General features: G+C 40.3%; 1 protein-coding gene across 2 annotated transcripts in view; it reads left to right on the forward strand.

The window, feature by feature from the left end:
- YTHDF2 (YTH N6-methyladenosine RNA binding protein F2) overlaps window positions 1-14,796 on the forward strand; it is a 28,778-nt gene extending 13,982 nt beyond the window's left edge. For both annotated transcript variants that reach the window (XM_059376890.1, XM_059376888.1), the window contains exon 5: window positions 13,948-14,796. In XM_059376890.1, coding sequence (XP_059232873.1) covers window positions 13,948-13,971 — 24 coding nt within the window. In that variant the 3' untranslated portion in view covers window positions 13,972-14,796. The remainder of the gene's footprint in view (window positions 1-13,947) is intronic.
- Window positions 14,797-22,538: the final 7,742 nt, after the last annotated feature.

The raw sequence follows: 22,538 nt of genomic DNA on the forward strand, positions 1-22,538 counted from the left end.
GTGAGCTGCTTAGCTTTGAAGAATTTTAGCAGGGTGTCTGGGTGGTTCCATTGGTTAAGTATCTGCCTTCGGCTCAGGTTATGATCCCAGGGTTTGCCACTCCCCCAATTTGTGCTTGCTTGCTTGATAGTTTTATTGCTTACTCATTATCTGTCAAATAAATAAATAAAATCTTTAAAAAAAATTTGTTTATGGGATGCCTGGGTGGCTCAGTTGGTTAAGCGGCTGCCTTCGGCTCAGTCATGATCCCAGCGTACTGGGATCAAGTCCCACATCAGGCTCCTTGCTCGCTGGGGAGCCTGCTTCTCCCTCTGCCTCTGCTGCCACTCTGCCTGCCTGTGCTCTCTCTCTCTCTTTCTCTTTCTCTCTGACAAATAAATAAAATCTTAAAAAAAATTTTTTAGCAAGCAGGCTGTTTAACATTATTTTGACATTAAAGTTAAATACATTGTATTAAAAGATATTTTAAATGCCTTTGTATTTATATTAAATACATTATAAACCAGTTTGTAAGAAAATTAAAATTAAGCTACATAAACTTAGAATACAATTATTACTACCATTAAACCATAATAAATACTCAAATTTATCACTCGAGGTTATTTACCTCTGTTTTATCAATGTATAATACCGTATATAAACTATGTAATACATAGCTCTGCCATGTTATTTACACCATGAAAATTAGCAAATGCTGTGACGCCTGGGTGGCCCAGTTAGTTAAAGTCTGCCTTCTGCTCAGGTCATGATCCCAGGGTCCTGGGATTGAGTCCTGCCTTGGGCTCCTTTCTCAGTGGGGAGCCTGCTTGTGCACTAGTGCTCTCTTGCTCTAAAGCTCACTTTTGTATGCATGCTCATATGCACGTCCTGTCTCTGATAAATAAATAAAATCTTTTAAAAAAATTGACAAATGCTATGTATGTAAATCAGGACTTGGTTTTTGTTAATTGTCTACCCTTAAAGTGATAGAGAAAATATTAATGCAGATTAAATTTAAGTGTGTCATGTCTGTGGCTCTGCATATTTTGAATAGCACAGAAATCTGAGGAAATAATCTTCCAGAATTTGAAAATTATCTGGTTTAGCAAAGAAGTTGCTCAAATGATGGATGAAGTAGTGAAGTTCTGACATACGCTTTTGTTTCAGTTTTGTCTTAATAAATGATAAATGGAAATATGTTGGAGCTGCATCTGAATAGAAACAAGTCTCTTTGGCCCCAAAGCCCATGGACCATTATATGGAATTTGCCTCGTAGGAAAGTGGGGAGGGTGTTCTAGGAAGGGGAGACAAGACAGATCGATCTCATGAATGCTTAGGTTGTTTTCAGAATAATGAGAAGTGGAAAGAATGGTAATTGGTAAAGCTGGAGAGAGGTTGGTTGGGCCCAGCAGTATATGAAGAGTTTTGGTTTTGGTTCTCTCACCACCATCTTTTTTTTTTTTTTCCCCCCCTTAAAGTAGGCTCTGTGCTCAGCGTGGATGGAGCCTGGTCCGTCCTGGGCTCCATCTCCTGTCCCTGAGATCATGACCTGAGCTGAAACTGAGAGTCAGATGCTTACTCAGCTCAGCCACCCAGGGCCCCCCTCCCTGCCTTCTTAAAGTTTTTATAAAATTGTCTTCATTTTACAGTTAGGGAACTGCGATGTAGAAGGTATTACTTTCTCAAGATCACTAGCTAAGTTGTAGATAAGCTGGAATTTGTCTTGCCCCAAAGCTGTTTTTGTTTTTAGGCTTTGCTGCATCTTCTCATTTATCTTTTTTTTTTTTTTTAAGATTTTATCTTTAATCTCTGCACCGGTGTGGGCTCCAGCTCACAACCCTGAGGTTGAATCACATGCTCTACTGACTGAGCGAGCCAGGTGCCCCCACATTTATCATTCAAAACAGTTAACAACAATGTTCTGTTATCTACTGATGCCATTCACCTCTTTGAAGGTATATGAGGAGAGCATAATTAATTGAAAATTTAAATCTATGTTTAAGCGCTTAGGATATACTTACTTCATCACAGGCATCAAAATGGAGCTAATTGGATCCACTCTGCCCAACCTTGTGAAAGCTGCTGCTAGTGACAGGCAGCAGGAATAAGGGGAAACACAAATGGCTCAGGATGTAATGTACTCTGAAAAGGTTCTAAAATTGAGTGGGAAGGTTCTAGTCTATCTCGTTCTCAATTTTTACACAAATTTGCAAGATTATTTCTGTTTAGTGGTGAGCCAGAACTAGAACCCAGACAAGTTCTTGGGTAATTTCAAATCATTTATAGCAAGTGTTACTTTACTTGGAATCCATAAGCCTGCAGAGGGATGGGGAGGGGAGCAGGGTGGACCTAGATGAGTGTTTCAGAGTATAACCAAAAAGATGGTAACAATGATACAAAATAAGCTTTGAGTCATCTGGAAAGTATTTACAGAAATGCTATTAACTAGGCTCTACACCCAGATTTACTAGTAATTTAATTTAGTGAGCTCCATAGGCATTTTGTTATGGGATTACAAGTTGATGGGGAAGTTTCTCAGTTTACATAAGTTACCATCAGTGAATACTTAAACTGCAGATTCTTGTCCTCTCTCACCTACTCAAGGAGCATCTGTGGAGACAAGGCCTTGGAATCTGCATTTTATCAGCTCTTATCTATAGGTGATTGTCTTCTATTTTTCAAGTTTGAGAACTCCTGGATTATATATATCATTAGTAAGTGTTTTGTGTGCCTCTTACCTCAAATTGCTCATGCTTTTTTTTCCTGTACATTTGGTGTCTAAAGTTTCTTTCTTTGTACTGTAGTCCTGTCTTTTTCCCCCAAAAGTCTATTATCTGTTCATCTCAAGACTTCATCTTTAAAAGCAGTGTTAGAACTCACATGTGTTTGATAAACCTGCCAGTACTTTTTAGTATTGTATTTTGAGCAGTTTGCCCATTTTTAATTAGCTGTCAATATTGTGAGTCTCTAATTATTTGCCTATACATTTTTTGTCCATTAAAAGGTGGCAGTATCTTTGGCTAATATCCTGTGTCTGTAACTTGATGTTATTTATTTAAGGAAAAAAATTTTTAAGTGAGATGGTCAGAGGGAGATAGAGAATCTTAAGCAGGCTCCATGTCCATTGTGGAACCCCAACATGGTCCGGATCTCATGACTCTGAGATCACGATCTTAGCTGAAATTGAGAGTCGGACACTTAACTGACCAAGCCACCGAGGTGCCCCTATGGCTTGATGTTATAATCTACTTTTTAGAGACACTGTGGCTGTTTCTAAGAGACACTAGTGTTTTTAAATTTTACATTATTTAAAGATTGATTTATTTTAGAGAGGGAGTGAGAGCACAAGTGGAAGGGGCAGAGGGAGAGGGAGAGAGATTAAGCAGATTCCACTCAGCAGAGCCCTATGTGGGGCTTGATTCCAGAACCCTGAGATAATGATTTGAGCCAAAACCAAGAATCAGATGCTTAACCAACTGCACCACCCAGTCATCTCAGATTCCTCAGAATCTTTACATACTTTTCTGGATCTCTATTTGATCGGGTGTCCGAAGTTTTGCATTATTTAGTTCCTTTTATTATATCTTCCTTTCTGTGCGCACGTTAATTTTTTTAGAGAGTTGTTAATTTTAAGCTGTAATATTTAGTGGCCACTAGCCATCTTGAAGTTGCCAAAGCTAAGATTTTAAAGGCTGGTTTTTAAAGGTAATCCATTTTGGGGGGCACCTGGGTGGGTCAGTGGGTTAAAGCCTCTGCCTTCGGCTCAGGTCATGATCCCAGGGTCCTGGGATCAAGCCCCACGTCGGGATCTCTGCTCAGTGGGGAGCCTGCACCCCTCCCCCCACCTGCCTCTCTCTCTACTTGTGATCTCTCTCTGTCAAAAAAAAAAGTAATCCATTTTTCAGAGGGGGAAAGGATTCTATAAAGTATGTTACATATGACCCTTATTTTATATATACATTTTATATATATTTATATATATTATTTATATTTATACATTATATATATTTATATATACATATAAATATATATATTATATATACACATGGCCCTTAATTTATATATACTGTTTGATAATTAGAGCATGAATTCTAGATTCTGTGGTCTTAACATATCATATTTATAATAGCAGAAAGTCTAAGCACTCTAGAAAACCTAATATCATATCTACCACTATGACTGATTAGAGCAAGTAAACTTCTTGGAGCTTTAGTAGTTTCTTTTAAGGTTTTACTTATTTATTTGATACATAGAGATGGAAAAAAACATAAGCAGGGGGAGCTGCAGGGAGAGGGAGAAGCAGTCTCTCTGCCAAGCAAGGAGTCCAATGTGGGGCTCAATCCCAGGACTCTCGGATCACAACCTGAGCCAAAGGCAGATGCCCAGCCATCCTGCTTTCGCATTTTTTGTAAATCAGAGAAATATCTTACTTTGGGTGTTAGAATTAAGTTACATACAAATTCTTTGGATACAGGTTTCATGCAGGTTTTTTATGAATGATTATGACCTATATAAATATGTACTTGTTTATTTTGGATCATCAGATTCTTCAGTAACTTTTGGCATGGTACTTAAAAGTGCTAATGAGTTTCCATTTTGGAGTCCAACCCTTAGAATATACTGAAGAGGGCACAAGAGTGAAAGGGAGGTCTTTTAAGAGTCTGGCACATTCCAGATGAGAGATGACAATAGCTTGGACTAGAAAGATAGTGAGGGAGTTGTTAATGGTTCTACAAGATATTTTTGGAGTTAGAGCTGGAGACTATCATCAGATGTCCGGAAAGCTTATTCTCATGATTACTTCATTCTGAATTTATCTGTCAAATGCGAAATATGTTTGTACTGGGAATGGAAGGGATTTGAGAAGCTATTAAAAACCTTATTTGTTGAATTATATTCTGCAGTGTTTAGAGAAATTGGTTTTATTGTGAAATTAGTTTTGGTTCAAATGTTTTTACTTTAAAGCCAATGAGTGATTTAGAGAATAGTCAAGACTGTCACATCATTTCATTTGATTTGGAGCTAGTGTTTTCTCATTATCTTAGTTAAGCTAAAAAATGTTAATGTGTGATTTATCTTATCCTTGTTCTGTTCATAGTCATATTTATTATTTAGGTACTGAAAATAGTGGATTATCTAGGCTTTTTACTTCTAACCCTTTTGGTAAAATGTGTATAGGAGTTCAGCTTCTAATTAGCAGTCTTGGAAGTAATTTGATGATAGGAAATGTGAATGTATTAACTTAGTCTTGTTGCTCCTACTTCGATTCCCAGAAATTCATTCAAATTAAGTGTCCATTTCTGCACCTAGAAAAACTTAAAAGGGGATGAGAAGGTAGAAGATTTTTAAAAAGATTTTATTTCTTAAAGAACAGTGAGCGGGTTGGGGAGAGGCAGCGGGAGAGAGCAAAGGGGGACCCCTGTTAGCAAGGAGCCAGACAGGGTTTATGATCTCAGGACCCTGAGATCATGGCCTGAGCTGAAGTCAGACACTTAACTGACTGAGCCACCCAGGCACCCTGAAGATATATATATTTAAAGATGTATTTATTTTAGAGAGGGAGGGTTAGGGAGGGGTAGAGGGAGAGCGTGAGAGGGTCTTAAGGAGATTCTGTGCTGAGTGGAGAGCCCCACGTGGGGCTCAGTCCCATGACCCTGAGGCCATGACTGGAGCCAAAATCAGGAGTCGGACGCCCAACCAACTGAGCCACGCAGGTGTCCAAGTACAACATAGTGATTTCACTGGGCGAGTTAGTATGTTATATTCTGCTCACCACAGATGTAGCTACCAACTCTTGCCATGTAAGGCTATGTCACAGTACAGTACCATTGACTGTATTTCCCTTGCTGTATGTTTTATCCTCTTAACTCATTCCATACCTTGAAGACCATGGCCCGCTCTCCTTCACCCATTTGCCTATCCCTCCCACCTCCCCTCTGGCAACCATCAGTTTTTCTCTGTATTTGTGGGTCTGTTTCTGCTTTGTTTATTCATATGTTTTGTTTTTTAGATTTCGCTCTATGAAAGTGATTTTAGTATAATCACATTTTATCATGTTAGCCTATCCACATTCTCTTAGGTTCAGCCAGGGACACTGAAATTTCTGTTACTTTCTCTCAAGGCCCCTGGAGACATAGGAACATTTAGTTGAGAGGTATAGAAGTAAATTTAATTTTAGGGGTAAATATCAGGTTTTTTTTTTTTTTTTTTTTAAAGATTTTATTTATTTATTTGACAGAGAGAGATTACAAGTAGGCAGAGAGGCAGGCAGAGAGAGAGAGGAGGAAGCAGGATTCCCGCTGAGCAGAGAGCCCGATGCGGGACCCGATGTGGGGCTCGATCCCAGGACCCTGAGATCATGACCTGAGCCGAAGGCAGAGGATTAACCCACTGAGCCACTCAGGCGCCCTAAATATCAGTTTTTAAGGTCAATAAATTATAGCCGGCAAATAAATATGTCTCAGCTGTATTTAAGGACTTCTTAAAAGTGGAGAGAGTAGGATGGTAGTAGAAATAAGGGGATATTAAGTTTAGAGGAAAAAAAATAAATCTGCAGAAAGATAAATATGTATTACAGGAAGAGGTTTCAAATGTGCAGATTTTAGGTAATATTGCCACCTTGTGGTTTTGGAGATATTTCCTAGAGATGAAGTTTTGTATTTTATAATCATAGATACAAACTGGGTAAGGACTCAGGTGGAAAGGATGATTAGTATGGGTATTACCTCTAGTTTTTTAAGTGGCAGACCAGATACTGAAGGCTAGAAACTTCTTCCCTTGGTTCACATTTTCTTAATATCTTTATTTATTTTTTAAAATTTTATTTATTTGACAGACAGCAAGAGAGGGAACACAAGCAGGAGGAGTGTAAGAGGGAGAAGCAGGCTTCCTGAAGAGCCGGGAGCCTGATGGCTTCCTGGGATGACCCTGGGATCATAAACCTGAGCCAAAGGCAGACACTTAATGACTGAGCTACCCAGGCACCTGATTAATGTCTTTAAATTTATCTTTATTTCTTTTTTTTTTTTTTTTTTTTAATTTATTTAGTCAGAGAGAGAGAGCGAGAGCGAGCACAGGCAGACAGAGTGGCAGGCAGAGTCAGAGGGAGAAGCAGGCTCCCCGTGGAGCAAGGAGCCCGATGTGGGACTCGATCCCAGGACGCCGGGATCATGACCTGAGCCGAAGGCAGCTGCTTAACCAACTGAGCCACCCAGGCGTCCCTTATCTTTATTTCTTAAGATTGTTTCTTTAGACTCATTATTGTTCTTGTTGAGATTTTGGATTGATTTGAAGATTAGGATGAATGTGTCCTAATGGGAAATTTGGGGGTGGGGTGTGAATTCAGTAAGATCTTGGCTGTGATTTTCCTCTATTCTTTATTACCACTACAAGATCCTTAAGCTCTAGGAATGCATGCATCTTCCTTCTAGCATTTGGTTGTTTTCTGGTTAACTGGGACTTTGGAGTTAATTTTGTGTTTGTTCTTGAGGATCTTATGTTTACCTTATTGCAGACAGCAAATCCATGGCCGGAGCTTAACCTTGACTGACCACTTCAGCCTGTTCTTACCACACATCTCATTGTAACTGTCTGGCCTGTGGCTCTAGATTTTATTTTCTTTATTTTATATTACATTATGTTATGTTATTTTAATTTGACAGAGGGAGTGAGAGAGCACAAGCAGGGGGAGAAAAAGGGGTAGAAGCAGACTCCCTGCCGAGCAGGGAGACGGATGCAGAGTTCAATCCCAGGACTCTGGAATCATGACCTGAGCTGAAGGCAGATGCCTAAGCATCTGAGCCACTCAGGTGTCCCATGGAAGTGCTATTTAAAAAAGGGATGGGCTGTCATTGGCTGGTTCCACATGACAGCACCATGGGGAAAAAAAACCCAAAACTTGACATACCACTTGCCCTGTTATGATGAGTCAGTAGCATCTTCGTGTATAAAAGCTGGAGTGTTCAGTAAGACATAAATAAATGTATGTTTTGCTCATGGCAATTCTGTCTGGGACTTGTACCCATTAGAAATCTGATTTTGCTTTTATGTGCTCTTCTCTCTTCCCTTTATTATATATCCATCATCATTCTCCTGGTTCCCCACCTCCTTACTTTTTATTTATTAAATATATTTTTTTAAGATTTTATTTATTTATTTGACAGATCACAAGTAGACAGGGAGGCAGGCAGAGAAGGGAAGCAGGCTCCCTGCTGAGCAGAGAGCCTGATGCCGAGCTTGATCCCAGGATCCCGGGATCATGACCCGAGCAGAAGGCAGAGGCTTTAACCCCCTGAGCCACCCAGGCGCCCCTTATTTATTAAATCTTACTAGGGTAGACTGGTTGCTTAGGCATATCAGCAAATACAGCTGATCTACAGTTGAAGCGCTTTGGCCAAAAATTGTCAGAGCATTTAATGAAATTGTTCTCAGCAGTTATAGGAAGTAGTCACAAAAGTGAAAGAAAGCTGCTGTAAGAGAATTTTTTAATAGAACTCTTAAACTTAAAAGGTTTTAATGTCCCAAAGTGTCTGAAAATAATGGTCCTTGTGTTAGAACCTTCTCTTTGTCATCTTTTCTCATTCTAAAAGACTTGTTAAAAAAAACTGCTAGGTAACTTTTTAAGAAAATACATACTTTTTTTTTTTTAAGATTTTATTTATTTATTTGACAGAGAGACACTGAGAGGGAACAGGAGCAGGGGGAGTGGGAGAGGGAGAAGCAGACTCCCTGCTTAGCAGGGAGCCGGATGCAGGGCTCAGTCCCAGCACCCTGGGATCATGACCTGAGCCGAAAGCAGATGCCCAACGACTGAGCCACCCAGGTGGCCCTTTTTTAAATATACTTAAAAATTTTTGTGGGGCTTGAACTCACAACCCAGAGATCAAGAGTTGCACACACTACCAACCTAGCCAGCCAGGAGCCTCTATTTTCTTCTTTGCTAAAATACTCTGTATTTGGGGTTCCTGGGTGGCTCAGTTAAGCATCTGCCTTTGGCTTAGGTCATGATCTCAGGGTCTTGGGTTTGAGCCCTGCGTTGAGCTCCCTGCTCAGTGGGGAGCCTGCTTCTCCCTCTCCCCTCTGCTTTTTTGCTCTCTCAAATAACTACATACAAATCTTTAAAAAAAAAAAAAAAAAGTGCTCTGTGTTTAAGGACTTTTAGTGTAGGTCTGAGGAAATAAACTAATTTCATTATTTTATTTATTTATTTAGAGTGGGAGAAGGGGTAGAGGGGAGAGAATCTTCAGCAGATTCTCTGCTGAGCATGGACTGGATCGCGTAACTCTGGAGTTCAAGACCTGAGCCAAAATCAAGAGTCACTTAACTGAGCCATTCAGGTGCCCCAGAAATAAACTCATTTCAAAGTTTTATGATTTGTTGCACATAAGTTTTAGTGTAGCTAGTATTTGCAGAAGAATGAAATGAAAACTGTAATTTTCTCCCCATTTTTATTAACTTTATATATTTTTTTAAGATTTTATTTATTTATTTTTTTTATTTTTTTTTAAAGATTTTATTTATTTATTTGACAGACAGAGATCACAAGTAGGCAGAGAAGCAGGCAGAGAGAGAGAGGAGGAAGCAGGCTCCCCGCTGAGCAGAGAGCCTGACGTGGGGCTCGATCCCAGGACCCTGAGATCATGACCTGAGCTGAAGGCAGCGGTTTAACCCACTGAGCCACCCAGGCGCCCAAGATTTTATTTATTTATTTGACAGAGAAAAATCACAAGTAGATGGAGAGGCAGTCAGAGAGAGAGAGAGAGAGGGAAGCAGGCTCCCTGCCGAGCAGAGAGCCCGATGCGGGACTCGATCCCAGGACCCTGAGATCATGACCTGAGCCGAAGGCAGCGGCTTAACCCACTGAGCCACCCAGGCGCCCCGATTAACTTTATTTTGAAATAGTTTCAAACTTAAGAGAAATTTCAAGAATAGTTCACAGAATGCCTGTATACTTTCCATCCAGATTTGCTACTGTACTGTTTTGCCACATTTATTACTTTATTTTTCTTTTTGGAGATGGGTGATTTTCTGACCATTTGGAATTAGGTTTCAGATAGGTCCTTTTCTCTTCAGTATTTTGCTGTTAATCCCTAAAAATGAGAACATGCACTATAACCACAGTGTGGTTAATCAGTGTCAGGAAATTTAACATTGACATACAGAACTGTTATCTACAAATCTTATTTGTATTTTACCAGTAGGTCTTAATGTCCTTGATAGCCATTTTTTAATGATCCAGGTTCCAGTCTAGGATCTTGTAGTTTTCGTGTCTTTTTGGTCTCTTTTAATCTGCAGTATTTTCATATGCATACCACACCCCACCCACCCAGGTGCTTTGTTTATGACATTGCCTTTCTGAAGAGTATATGCTGTTTATTTTTGTAGAATGCACCTCAGTTTGTCTAAGGTTTCCTCATTATGTACCTTCTGATTGTGTTTCTCTGGCAGGAATACTACAGAAGCGACTTTGTGTCCTCAGTGCCTCACATTAGGAGGCTGTTTATGCCATTATTGGGAATGTTACTTTGATCACTTAAAGTGTTCACTGCGTTTTCCGTTGTAAAGCTATTTTCCTTTCCTACTTAAAAAACTAAAATCTGGTGTTTTTTTTTTTAATTGGTGCCAAATCTATTTTACTTTTCAAGATAGTATGGAAATGCTTAAATATCTTTATACTGAGAAGATGGATGTTATCTTTATTATTTGTAATTATATAAGCTTTTTTTGTGTGTACACATCAAAACTTTGGAAATAGAACAGAATTTAATCGAACTTGCTTTATTGTATAAGTGTGATGTTTTCTTGATGTTGATCAGGAGATTAAGACAGCTAATGCCATTTATTTGTATGTAATTTACGTAATTATTTATTTATTTATTATTATTTTTGATGGTTTTATTTATTTATTTGACAGGCAGAGATTACAAGTAGGCTGAGAGGCAGGCAGAGAGAGAGGAGGAAGCAGACTCCCTGCTGAGCAGAGAGCCCGATGCGGGGCTCGATCCCAGGATTCTGGGATCATGACCTGAGCCGAAGGCAGAGGCTTTAACCCACTGAGCCACCCAGGTGCCCCTGTAATTTACATAATTTAAAATAAACCTGTGAGGCGCGTGGCTGGCTCAGTTGGAAGAGCATGCGATGACTCTAGATCTCCTGCTTGTGAGTTCGAGCCCCATGTTGGGAGTAGAGACTACTTAAATAAATGAAACGTATTTATTTATTTATTTTCTTTTCTTTTTTTTTTTTTTTTTTTTGAAGCTTTTATTTATTTATTTGATAGAGATCACAAGTAGGCAGAGAGGCAGGCAGAGAGAGGAGGAAGCAGGCTCCCCGCTGAGCAGCGAGCCTGATGCGGGACTTGATCCCAGGACCCCGAGATCATGACCTGAGCCGAAGGCAGCGGCTTAACCCACTGAGCCACCCAGGCACCCTTTATTTATTTTTTTAAAAGATTTTATTTATTTATTTGACAGAGAGAGATCACAAGTTGGCAGAGAGGCAGGCAGAGAGAGGGAGAAGCAGGCTCCCTGCCGAGCAGAAAGCCTGATGCGGGGCTTGATTCCAGGACCCTGAGATCACGACCTGAGTCGAAGGCAGATGCCTAACCCACTGAGCCACCCAGGCGCCCCAAATAAATGAAACTTAAAAAAGAAAAGAAAAGAAAAAAAAAATAACCAGAATTTTATTTAAAAGTCAGTTGTAGCATGTTAACTCCTGTAGCTTGTGAGTGAGGTTAGTTGAAGACATCATCTTTATTTTTTAAGAGCTTTTTGATTGAGTTGGGACTAATTTTACATAAAACAAGACAGTGCAATTTAATTTTTAATTGTGGATGCAAGTTTAAAAAGACATTGAAAGCTGTGTGGGTTAAAGAAGTTTCAAAGAAGGTGTATACCTTGAGGTACAGAAGGCCACATATTCCTGGTTTAAAAAATAATAAAAGCATGGGAATGAGATTGAATCAAGAAACACTGAAGAGGGCCTGTGGCTCAGTGGATTAAGCCACTGCCTTCGGCTCGGGTCATGATCTCGTGGTCCTGGGATCGAGTCCCGCATTGGGCTCTCTGCTCAGCGGGGAGCCTGCTTCCTTCTCTCTCTCTCTGTTGCTTGTGATCTCTCTCTGTCAAATAAATAAGTAAAAATCTTTCAAAAAAAAAAAAAAAAGAAAGAAAGAAAGAAACACTGAAGAGTCCAGAGTGCTGGTCCCTCTCCCTCCCACTCTGCTCCTTCTCCCACTCACGAGTGTGTCTGTGCTTTCTCTCAAATAAATAAAATCTTTAAAAGAAAGGATAACTGCTCTTTCTGAATACGTTTTTATATCTATGGATTAATTTAGCCCTAGGGGTAGTCCGTTTGTCACATAGTTTCACTTTGTTGACTTTTACATAAGCATTTGTAATAACATGGTATTGAGAAAGAGCCCTAGGTTTGAATCCTGATTCTTTTTTTTCTTTTTTTTTTTTTAAGATTTAAAAAATTTATTTGACAGATCACAAGTAGGTAGAGAGGCAGGCAGAGAGATAGGGGGAGCAGGCTCCCCGCTGAGCAGAGAGCCCAACAACTCGGGGCTCGATCCCAGGACCCTGAGATCATGACCCAAGCCGAAGGCAGAGGCATAACCCACTGAGCCACCCAGTCACTCCTGAATCCTGATTCTTATTAGTAATACTGGTCAAGGAAATTTGTTTTTTTTTAAATATTTTTATTTATTTATTTGACAGAGATCACAAGTAGGCAGAGAGGCAGGCAGAGAGGAGGAAGCAGGCTCCCTGCGGAGCAGAGAGCCCGATGTGGGGCTCGATCCCAGGACTCTGGGATCATGACCTGAGCCAAAGGCAGGGGCTTTAACCCACTGAGCCACCCAGGCGCCCCTGGTCAAGGAAATTTTTTGAGCTTTAGTTTTCTTAGGAATAATACAGTCTGTGCAGCATGGTTATGAAGATCTAATTATGTACAGTGTCTGGAACATGGAAACCCCGTAAGTGGTACTTGCTCTTCTTTTTAGTAGGAATCCTATTTTACCATGGATAAATACTCAAGCAGATTGATGAATCAAGCCTAAGTTCAGGCCTGTGCTCCTAACCACTTAATGTTTTTGATTTATTTATTTATTTTTAAAAGATTTTATTTATTTATTTGACAGCACAAGCAGGGGGAACAGGAAAGGGAGAAATCGTTTCCCTGCCTAGCAGGGAGCTTGATGTGGGGCTCGATCCCAGGACCCTGAGATCATGGCCTGAGCCAAAGGCAGAGGCTTTAACCAACTGAGCTACCCAGGCTTTTGCTCTGTGAGATATGTTTCCTCACTTTACAAAAAAGGGAAATATGAGGCCTATGAGTATGCCTAAGGCCTTAGGACTAGTATAGGATGACTCTAGTGCTATTAGAGTTTTTTTTTTTTTTTTTTTAAGATTTTATTTACTTATTTGACAGAGCACAAAGCAGGGGGAGAGGCTGAGGGAGAGGGAGAAGGAGGCTCCCTACAGAGCAGGGGAAGAAGCCCCATATGGGACTCAATCCCAGGACTCTGGGATCATGACCTGAGTTGAAGGCAGTGGCTTAACCAGCTGAGCCACCCAGATGCCCCTTAAGTTTTTTTTTTAGTATACTTTATATGCTGCTTCCCTTCTTTAGGCTTTTGATGAATGGTTTGAGTTACTTCCATTAGGCCCATATTTGGGAGGATTGACGAGTGTTAGCCTAAACCAACTGTAATTGGAAAACAGATCTGTTTAAGTCATGCAAGAAATTTTAAAGTCAAGGAAAAACAATTTCGTATGAATTGGGATGATTGTTTACTACTTTGGTTTAAAATATAGGAAGTAAAACTTTTTATTTGTGAGGTATATTCTATTCAGCACAAATAACTAAATTTTTATTGAGTTATTTATAAAGTTTTAATTCTTAAGCATGTTCAGATAAGTTTTAACTAACCATTTCAATTTTTTTTTTGTTTTTTAATCTCTGTAGGAACGTCAAGGTCGTGGCAAATAAAAGGCAGTTCTGCACAGACTGCAGCAACGGTTGCATCTGCATATCCTAAGAGGAAAAAAATGACCTTCAAGAGAATTAGGACTTTTTTCTTAATTTCATTGACTTCAGAGACGATTGCAGACTTGCAGTTTAAGTATTGGAATTTCACAAAAGACATAGGACTTAACTGGAAAATGAAAAAAAAAAAGAAAAAGAAAAAACTAAACAAAAAATCCCTCTAGGTAGTTTAGGTGAAAAATGTCCCTTTTATTTTGGCTTTGGTTGTGATTTCAGAGCATAATGCTTTGTTTTTTTGTCTTTTTACTATGTTTTTCGGATTTTAAAGTCCGTAAGTGCATACAGTTTTCTCTAATTTTTAAACCCTTTCCTCTCCCCATTTTGACATTTGCACTTGGAGAACACTTGAGTTTCGAAGATTTTGGGCCTCCACCCCAGAAAGTGGGAATTTGGTTTTTCCCTTCCGAACTGGAAGAACATTTTTATGAAGAATTTTTGTCTTGGAGAGTTTAACAGTGTTACCCAAGGTTGTGTCTTTAAGGGTGGTTCATTTTCTCTGACCCTTTGTTACTCAAAGTAAAGTACTAGGAGTCCTAAGAAACTTTCTGTTCTTGTACATTATACTGATTAAGTCAGGATTAATTTGATTTCAAAGCTAAGAACAGTGGTAAAAACTTGTTTACAGAAATGCATTTTGGAAGAGAAAAATATTGTAAAACGTGTAGTGAATGTTTCTTCAGTTTATTGTTCAGCCAATGAGGAAAGGGCATTGCCTTTCTTTTTACCATTAATCACTTCTCAATAAACGTGAGATCCTGTTGAGCATCACTTCTAGTGCTATTTATTAGTATGATTTGAGTCTTCTGTGTTTTATGAAAGATTTGGAGCGTAAGGAGTTATATGAGGTGAGATGACAACTGGTTTTAGGAAGTTTGCTGAAATGAGATAGTTTAGGCTTGCTTTTGTATCTAGGGCCGGACAACCATGACCTCTGTAAAGAAAAAGATGGGCCGGAATTCATAATGCTTCCCAGAGAGGGTTGAGCTACTGTTAAATCATTCAGCAGATACTTGATTATGAGTGCTTATTAGGTGCCAGGCACTGTGCTAACCCTTTAGAAACCTGGCCGCATAGTGCATAATTTTTATTTGCAAAGTAGGTAGAGCCCAATATCAAGGATGTAAGTGTTTAATTTGAAATGCCGCTTATTTAGAGAGTATTCCATGTGGGTGCAGATCTAAGAATAAATTCCAGTGGGGCTGGGTCTTTGTGAACCATATAACTATAACGGTATTTGATTTACCCTTTTTTATTTCTCAAGGTTTAGGGCTTCTCTGCCTTAAAGATTTTTAGCCCGTGGGGTTCCTGGCTGCCTTAATCCATAGAGCATGGGACTCTTACTTTTTTTTTTTTTTTTTTTTTTAAGGTTGGGGAGGAGAGTGATGGGGAGAGGGAAAGAAAGACTCTTAAGCAGGCTCCACACCCAGCGCATAACGACTGGGCTCAGTCTCAGCCCTGCGATCATGACCTGAACCAAAATCACGAGTCCAGTCCCAACTGACTGAGCCACCCAGGTTCCCCAAACCTGGGACTCTGGATCTCAAGGTTGTGAGTTTGAACCCCATGTTGGGTGTAGAGATTACTTAAAGATTTTTAGTTCTTAAGTTGTCCCAAATTTGTAAAGTTGGTCAAATGAGTGAAAACTTTATAAGAAAGGGTTTTGAAAATGGGTTTTAATGATGTTTTGTCCTCAAATGACTATTTATTTGGCCAGTCTATGTAGCCCAGGCTACTGAATCAAATAATGCTGATTTGTAATTAACATTGTAGTCGTCCCTTTGAGTTGAGAACTTTTCTCTGCCTGAGGCATAGTACAATATACCTAGATACGCCTCTCTTTGCCAAGCTCATTATGAAATACTTTCCCCTGCAAATTGGGAGTCCTTTGCTTCATCAGTTTGAAGATGCTCAAGTTCTGAATTAGAAATGTGACATTCACCATTTTTAGTATTAGTGGAATTTCTGTGATTTGTAGAGAATTCCCATGAGCTTAGTTGTCCAGTATTTCACCTTCAAAAGGGAAAACGTACTGAGATAAGCCAATTCAAAAGCATTTTTTCCAAGACCGTTCCACGTGTATTCAAGTTGGATATGAGATTATTCAAGATGCTTTTTTTTTGCTCTTTGAAATGTTAGTTTAAGCCAGTGCTTCCCAGTTTTTCTTTTCACATCACAGAAAATACTGGTATGGCTTTGGGGGCAGATTGAAAGGAATTTGGAGCCCCTAACAAGGCTGCTCACCTAGCTCTTTTGAGTGTCAGGGTCAACGATGTTGGAGTTCTGTGTTATTTTTTAAAGATTTTATTTATTTGATAGAGAAAGGAGGGAGAAAACAAGCGGGGGTGGGGTTGACAGGCAGAGGGAGATGGAAAGACAGGCTCCCCACTGAGCAAAGAGTCTGAGGTTGGTGGGGTGAGGGTGGCTCCATCTCAGGACCCTGGGATCATGACCTGAACCTAAGGCAGTGGCTTAACTGACTTGAGCCATCCAGGCATCCCACGATTTTTGTGTTAAAAATATACACACACAGGCATTTTTTGTAGTATAAAAAATTAGATTATGTTCTAAGAGTTTGGTTCAAAATTTGGTTTGGTGAAGATCTCCTAATGCAGCTAAAACTAGTTTCATTTGCCATTGACTGCTTTGCCAGTAGTTGACTTGATTATTTGCCCTCCATACTTCTGTTGTTTCTGAATGTAAGACTTTGGATAGCCATGTTTGTGTACTTTTTTCCTTTGTTGAGGGAAAACTGAACACTAACCACATATCATCAATGTCAACTCAAAGCATTCTAAAACTTTAAGATGAACAAAATGTATAAATCTTAAATTCACTCCATTTAATTTTAATCACAGTTGATTGGTTATTTTCCCCTAACATGTTTCTTCCTTTGCTTTTCCTTTTCCTTTTCATGTTCCATTTTTTAAAAACTTATGTTGGAATACTTACTTTGCTTTCCTCAAATGTCAACATTTTATATAACCATAGTATGATTATCAAAAACACTAAATATTGGGGCGCCTGGGTGGCTCAGTGGGTTAAAGCCTCTGCCTTCAGCTCAGGTCATGATCTTGGGTTCTGGGATCGAGCCCCACATCGGGCTCTGCTCAGCAGGGAGCTTGCTTCCTCCTCCCTCTGCCTGCCTCTCTGACTACTTGCGATCTCTCTCTCTGTCAAATAAATAAATAAATAAAATCTTTATTTAAAAAACCCCATTAAATATTAATACGGTACCATTAATCTATGGATCGTGCCAGTTGTTCCAGGAATATCCTTTTTTCTCTGGTTCTGCCTGCAGTCCTGGATCCCATATTGCATTTAGTTGTCTTGTCTTTAGGCCTCTAGCCTGTGAGTTCTTCAGTCTTCATTTTTTATGATTAACACTTTGGGAGAGTATTGGCCAAGTATTTTATAGAATGCCCCTTGAATTTTATTTACCTCCTATTTTCTCACTATTAGATTGAGATTATTTTTCGGTAAGAATACCACAAGAGTCCAGGGCCCTTCTCAGTGCATTGTATAAGGATACATGATGTCCATATGTCTTAAGTACTGGTGATGTGGACTTTGGTCACGTGGTGTTAAGGTAGTGTCTGCCAGATTTCTCCATTGTATAGTTACTTTGCTGATTTTCCCTTTGTAAATAATAAGTAACTCGTGGAGGGGTATACTTTCACACTATCAATCTTTGGTTCATTAATTTTGACATCTGGATTGTTACTGCCTAAGACAAATATTACTGTGACATTTGCCAAATGTTTATTTGCTAGGTCTATTCCATATTTTTGCTAATTAGAATCCTGTAAGGAGGAGTTGTGACTTCTCCCCCATTTTTTAACATTTGTGTCAGTGTGGACTCCGGATATTTAATTCCATGGGTCAGTGCTATAATTTTTTAATTTTTTTGTTGCTCAAATTGTCCCAGCTTTGGCAATTGGGCGCTCCTTTAAGTTGGCTCTTGTGTTTTTTTGACATGTCCTCAATGTCAAATGTTTTTTTGGAGCCCTTCCTTAATTTCTGGTACAATATACCTAAATAGATGTTCCCACCTTGTCTTGTATTTTCTCTGCCCCAGCCCCATTTTTCCAAGGAATAAAGGTTCCTTTTATTGGAGAATATTTAGAAACCATCCCTTGATTTTTTTAAAAGCAATTCTTTGTTTTTAAATATTTTATTTCTTTACTTGAAAGAGAGTAAGCACAAGCAGGGGAATCAGTGGGCAGAGGGAGAGTGAGAACCTTACTCCCCATTGAGCAGAGAGCCTGAGGTGGGGCTTGATACCAGGACCCTGCGATCATGACCTAAACTGAAGGCAGATGCTTGACTGAGCCATCGAGGTGCCCCTAAAAGCAATTCTTTAAATTGCACAAGATTATTAAAGTTAAGTTTTTCTTACTGATGTAGGTGAAGAATGATTTAGTCTAACACCTAACCATTCATTTCTTCTCTTGTCGCAAAGCACTATACATGAATCTTCTGGAGTTATGGAGAGGCCCAGTGAATGGGTTGGTTTGTGCCTTTCCATAATTTCTTCTTTTTTAGTCTTACAGAGATCCAAAATGTTAGAAGATTTGGTTTTCACCCCAGCTAAACTACTTTTGGGGTTCAAAGGTTTTTCTACCTGCAAGAAGATAAATGGTTATGAACTGAAGTTTTTGGTTTTTCATTAGAGTTAATATGGCACTTGGATATTGTTGATTCTTTTGACTTTTATTTGAAAAATGATTTACAGGCAGTCCTGATTTACGGTGGTTGGGCTTAAAATTTTTCAACTTTATGCTGGTGCAGAAGTGATACGCATTCAGTAGAAACTGAACTTTGAATTTTGATCTTTTCCCAGGCTAGCAATGCCTGAAGACACTTTCTCATAATGCTTGGGTAGGGCTCTGGCGACAGCCCCATCACCTGATCAGAAGGGTAAACAACAGACACACTTAAAACCATTTAGTGCCCACACAACCATTTCGTTTTTCACTTTCAGTAAGGCATTCAGTGGGTATCCATCACAAAATAATAGGCTTTATGTTGGATGATTTTGTCCAATCGTAGGCTAATGTAAGTGTTCTGAGCACATTTAAGATAGGCAAGGCAAGATGGTGGTGGTTGGTAGGTTTTGTGTACACACACACACACACACACACACACACACACACACGTACACATTTTTAAGTTATCTCCACACCCAAGGTGGGGCTTAAACTCAATCCCAAGAGTTGCATGCTACACAGCCTGAGCCAGCCAGATGCCCCAGGTTATGTGTATTAAATGCGTTTCCAACTTAAGGATATTTTAAACTTAACGATGTATTTATCAGGACCCAACTCCATCTGACCTTTTTTTTTTTTTTTTTAATTTTATTTATTTGAGAGAGCACGAGCAGGAAGGAGGGGAAGAAGCTGACTCCCTTCTGAGGGGGGAGCCTGGTGGGCTCCATCCCAAGATTCTGGAATCATGACCTGAGCCAAAGGCAGACACTCAACTGACTGAGCCACCCAGGCATCCCATGGACCCAAGCCCATCTTTTTTTTTTTTTTTTTTTAAAGATTTTATTTATTTATTTGTCAGAGAGAGAGAGAGCGAGAGCGAGCACAGGCAGACAGAGTGGAAGGCAGAGTCAGAGGGAGAAGCAGGCTCCCTGCGGAGCAAGGAGCCCGATGTGAGACTCGATCCCAGGACGATGGGATCATGACCTGAGCTGAAGGCAGCTGCTTAACCAACTGAGCCACCCAGGCGTTCCCCCAAACCCATCTTAAATCGAAGATATCTTTTTGAAATGTGGTTTGTATCATGAGTGTAGGACCCTTGAGTAATAGTGTTGGTAGGATTTTTTTTTTTAACAACTTGATTGTTTATCCCTCCCCTCCTCTGGTCCCCGCTCTGGAAGTAATGCCACGTACAACAATGTGCCTTATTATTATTTTTTTTAAGATTTTATTAATTTATTTGATAGACTGAGATCACAAGTAGGCAGAGAGGCAGGCATAGAGAGGGGAGGAAGCAGGCTCCCCGCTGAGCAGAGAGCCCGATGTGGGGCTCCATCCCAGAACTCTGAGATCATGACCTGAGCCAAAGGCAGAGGCTTTAACCCACTGAGCCACCCAGGCACCCCAACACTGTGCCTTATTCTTACCTCTGAGAAGTCTTTCTTTAGAACTGTAATATTTAAAACTGCTGGGCTTTTTCATGTGGATGCCAGACTGTGGTTGTGGGGTAGGATATCCACAGCAAGATTAAGTGGATTGGAGAAGGTCTCACAAACCTGCATGGCTCTGCTCCTAGGTGTCCCGGACTGGCTCTGCTGCTGGGCCTGGCTCTGCTGGGGGCACTGAGGACCAGACTTCATGGCCCTCGGGAGGCCAACCTAGGCCCTGATAGCCTGATTCCGGTGACCTGGCTTGCTTTAGCCCCCTGCAGCTGCTCTGCGTAACCTCGTTTTTGTACGCTCTTCCCCTTGCCCTGATGGAAGAGCTATTTTACTGCCAGACACTGGGTTTAAGATGGTGTCTGTCCCCCTGAGCTAAATCCCTTTCTTTCACAGATGAGCTAGGTAGCCTGAAGGACAGGGAAATGGTATTTCGTGCTACCCTGCTAACAGCACAAAGATGACCTTAGTGTCACGTGGTTTATTGTTTCCTTTTACCTTTTAAAATAATGCTGAAATGTATGGCTGGCTAGCTGAAGGTTGGAAAGCTGTTACTCTGGACCCACCTGCTGGCCGTAAGAGCTGTTCCCCTGATCAAAAAAGGAAAAAAGCTAAAAATTGCTCTCCCCCCAAAATTTGCCCTTTAAGGGACTCTCCTTGAAGAAACTATCAATTTTGCTGCTTTGTCCAGTTTTTTCCTGAGTGTACTCTGTTTTTTCCATCTATTCAGCCTGTTTTTTGTGAACCCCTCTGGGATGCTATTGTTGGGCATTGGGAAGGGGAAATGAGTAAGAGTCTTGTCCTCACAGGATCCAGTTTAAGGATTACGCTGTAGTATTGTTTGGAGTTGTGGGAGATACAGGATTCTCCAAGAAGAGAAGAGCGACATCTACCCAGAAGATTGCCCTTTCTGTATTGGATTTTCCTGCTTTCCTTTTTCTTACTTGGTGGAAACCACAGGAGCCCCTTTCCTCTTCATCTTGCTTTACAGTGGCAGCTCTCACTCCTAGCTAGGCAGTCTGCTCCAACATTAGTGCTCTGGGATATTTGGCAAGTCAGCGAATTGCTCTGCACACATTTCCTCATTGGAAAGAGGAAGTTGTTGATACATGATTTTTGCAGGGATTTAAATTCATTTTAACTAGTAGTGCTTTTCTTTTCTTTTTTAAAGATTTTATTTATTTATTTGACAGAGAGAGATCACAGGTAGGCAGAGAGGCAGGCAGAGAGTGAGAGAGAGGGAAGCAGGCTCCCCGCTGAGCAGAGAGCCCGATGCGGGACTCGATTCCAGGACCCTGAGATCATGACCTGAGCCGAAGGTAGCGGCTTAACCCACTGAGCCACCCAGGTGCCCCAACTAGTAGTGCTTTTCTGATGGAATGAAACAAAATAAACCAAAAGAAAAAAAAAAAAGAAACAAAATAAACCAGATAGTTACATATATAGCATAAAAAGGTGTATATGTTGGTGTAGTAGTTTGCTGTTTACCCTTCTAAACTTATAAAAAAAATTTGCTTTATGACACGTGAAGACTCAATATGTATGTAGAATGTGTATATCCTTAAATATATATAATCCCTGTGATTTTAAATTATTTTACAAAAATGGAATAATATCAAATCATCTGCAGTGTCCTACTTTAACCCCTGCCCATCATTTCCATGGATTTTCTATTTTGGTCTGCTAAAGAAGGACACAGGTCTTCTATGCCAATCCAATTTGAATGGCTTCTAGCATCCTGGAATGAGCAGCACCCCAAGGGCCTACATCTCTGTCATCAAAAGCAACTTAGCGGGCGCCTGGGTGGCTCTGTGAGTTAAAGCCTCTGCCTTCAGCCCAGGTCATGACCCAGGGTCCGCTCTCTGCTTAGCGGGGGGCCTGTTCCTTCCTTCCTTCTCTGCCTGCCTCTCTGCCTACTTGTGATCTCTCTCTGTCAGATAAATAAATAAAATCTTAAAAACTAAAACAAACAAACAAAAAAACCAACTTGGCAGTTCTAAACTTGTTCTTCTGGAATCCAGACTTTTCCAGATTTCTTCTCCCCTAAAGCCTTCCAACCTGAAGAGTTAGGCATTCCATTTTTAGATGACGGCATTCTAAATCGAAGGAAGTATGGGGCATGATCTGGTCAGGTGGGTGAAGAGGAAGCCGCCCAGGGATGGATAAGGGGGATAGTGTGGAGAGGGCTGGCACTTGCGGGGACAGCAGAAAATGAAAATCTCCTGCCTTCAGTGGGACTCCAGTTCTGGTGGAGAGACAAATTCGTCATGTATTGATGAGTGCTCCAGAGAACAGAACACAAGATAAGCGTCTGAGGCTGGAAGAGCACCCAGCGGAAGTCCAGAGAAGTGAGGAGGAAAAACAGGTT

The sequence above is a fragment of the Mustela nigripes genome, chromosome 14 (assembly GCF_022355385.1).
Source record: "Mustela nigripes isolate SB6536 chromosome 14, MUSNIG.SB6536, whole genome shotgun sequence".
Taxonomy (NCBI): domain Eukaryota; kingdom Metazoa; phylum Chordata; class Mammalia; order Carnivora; family Mustelidae; genus Mustela; species Mustela nigripes.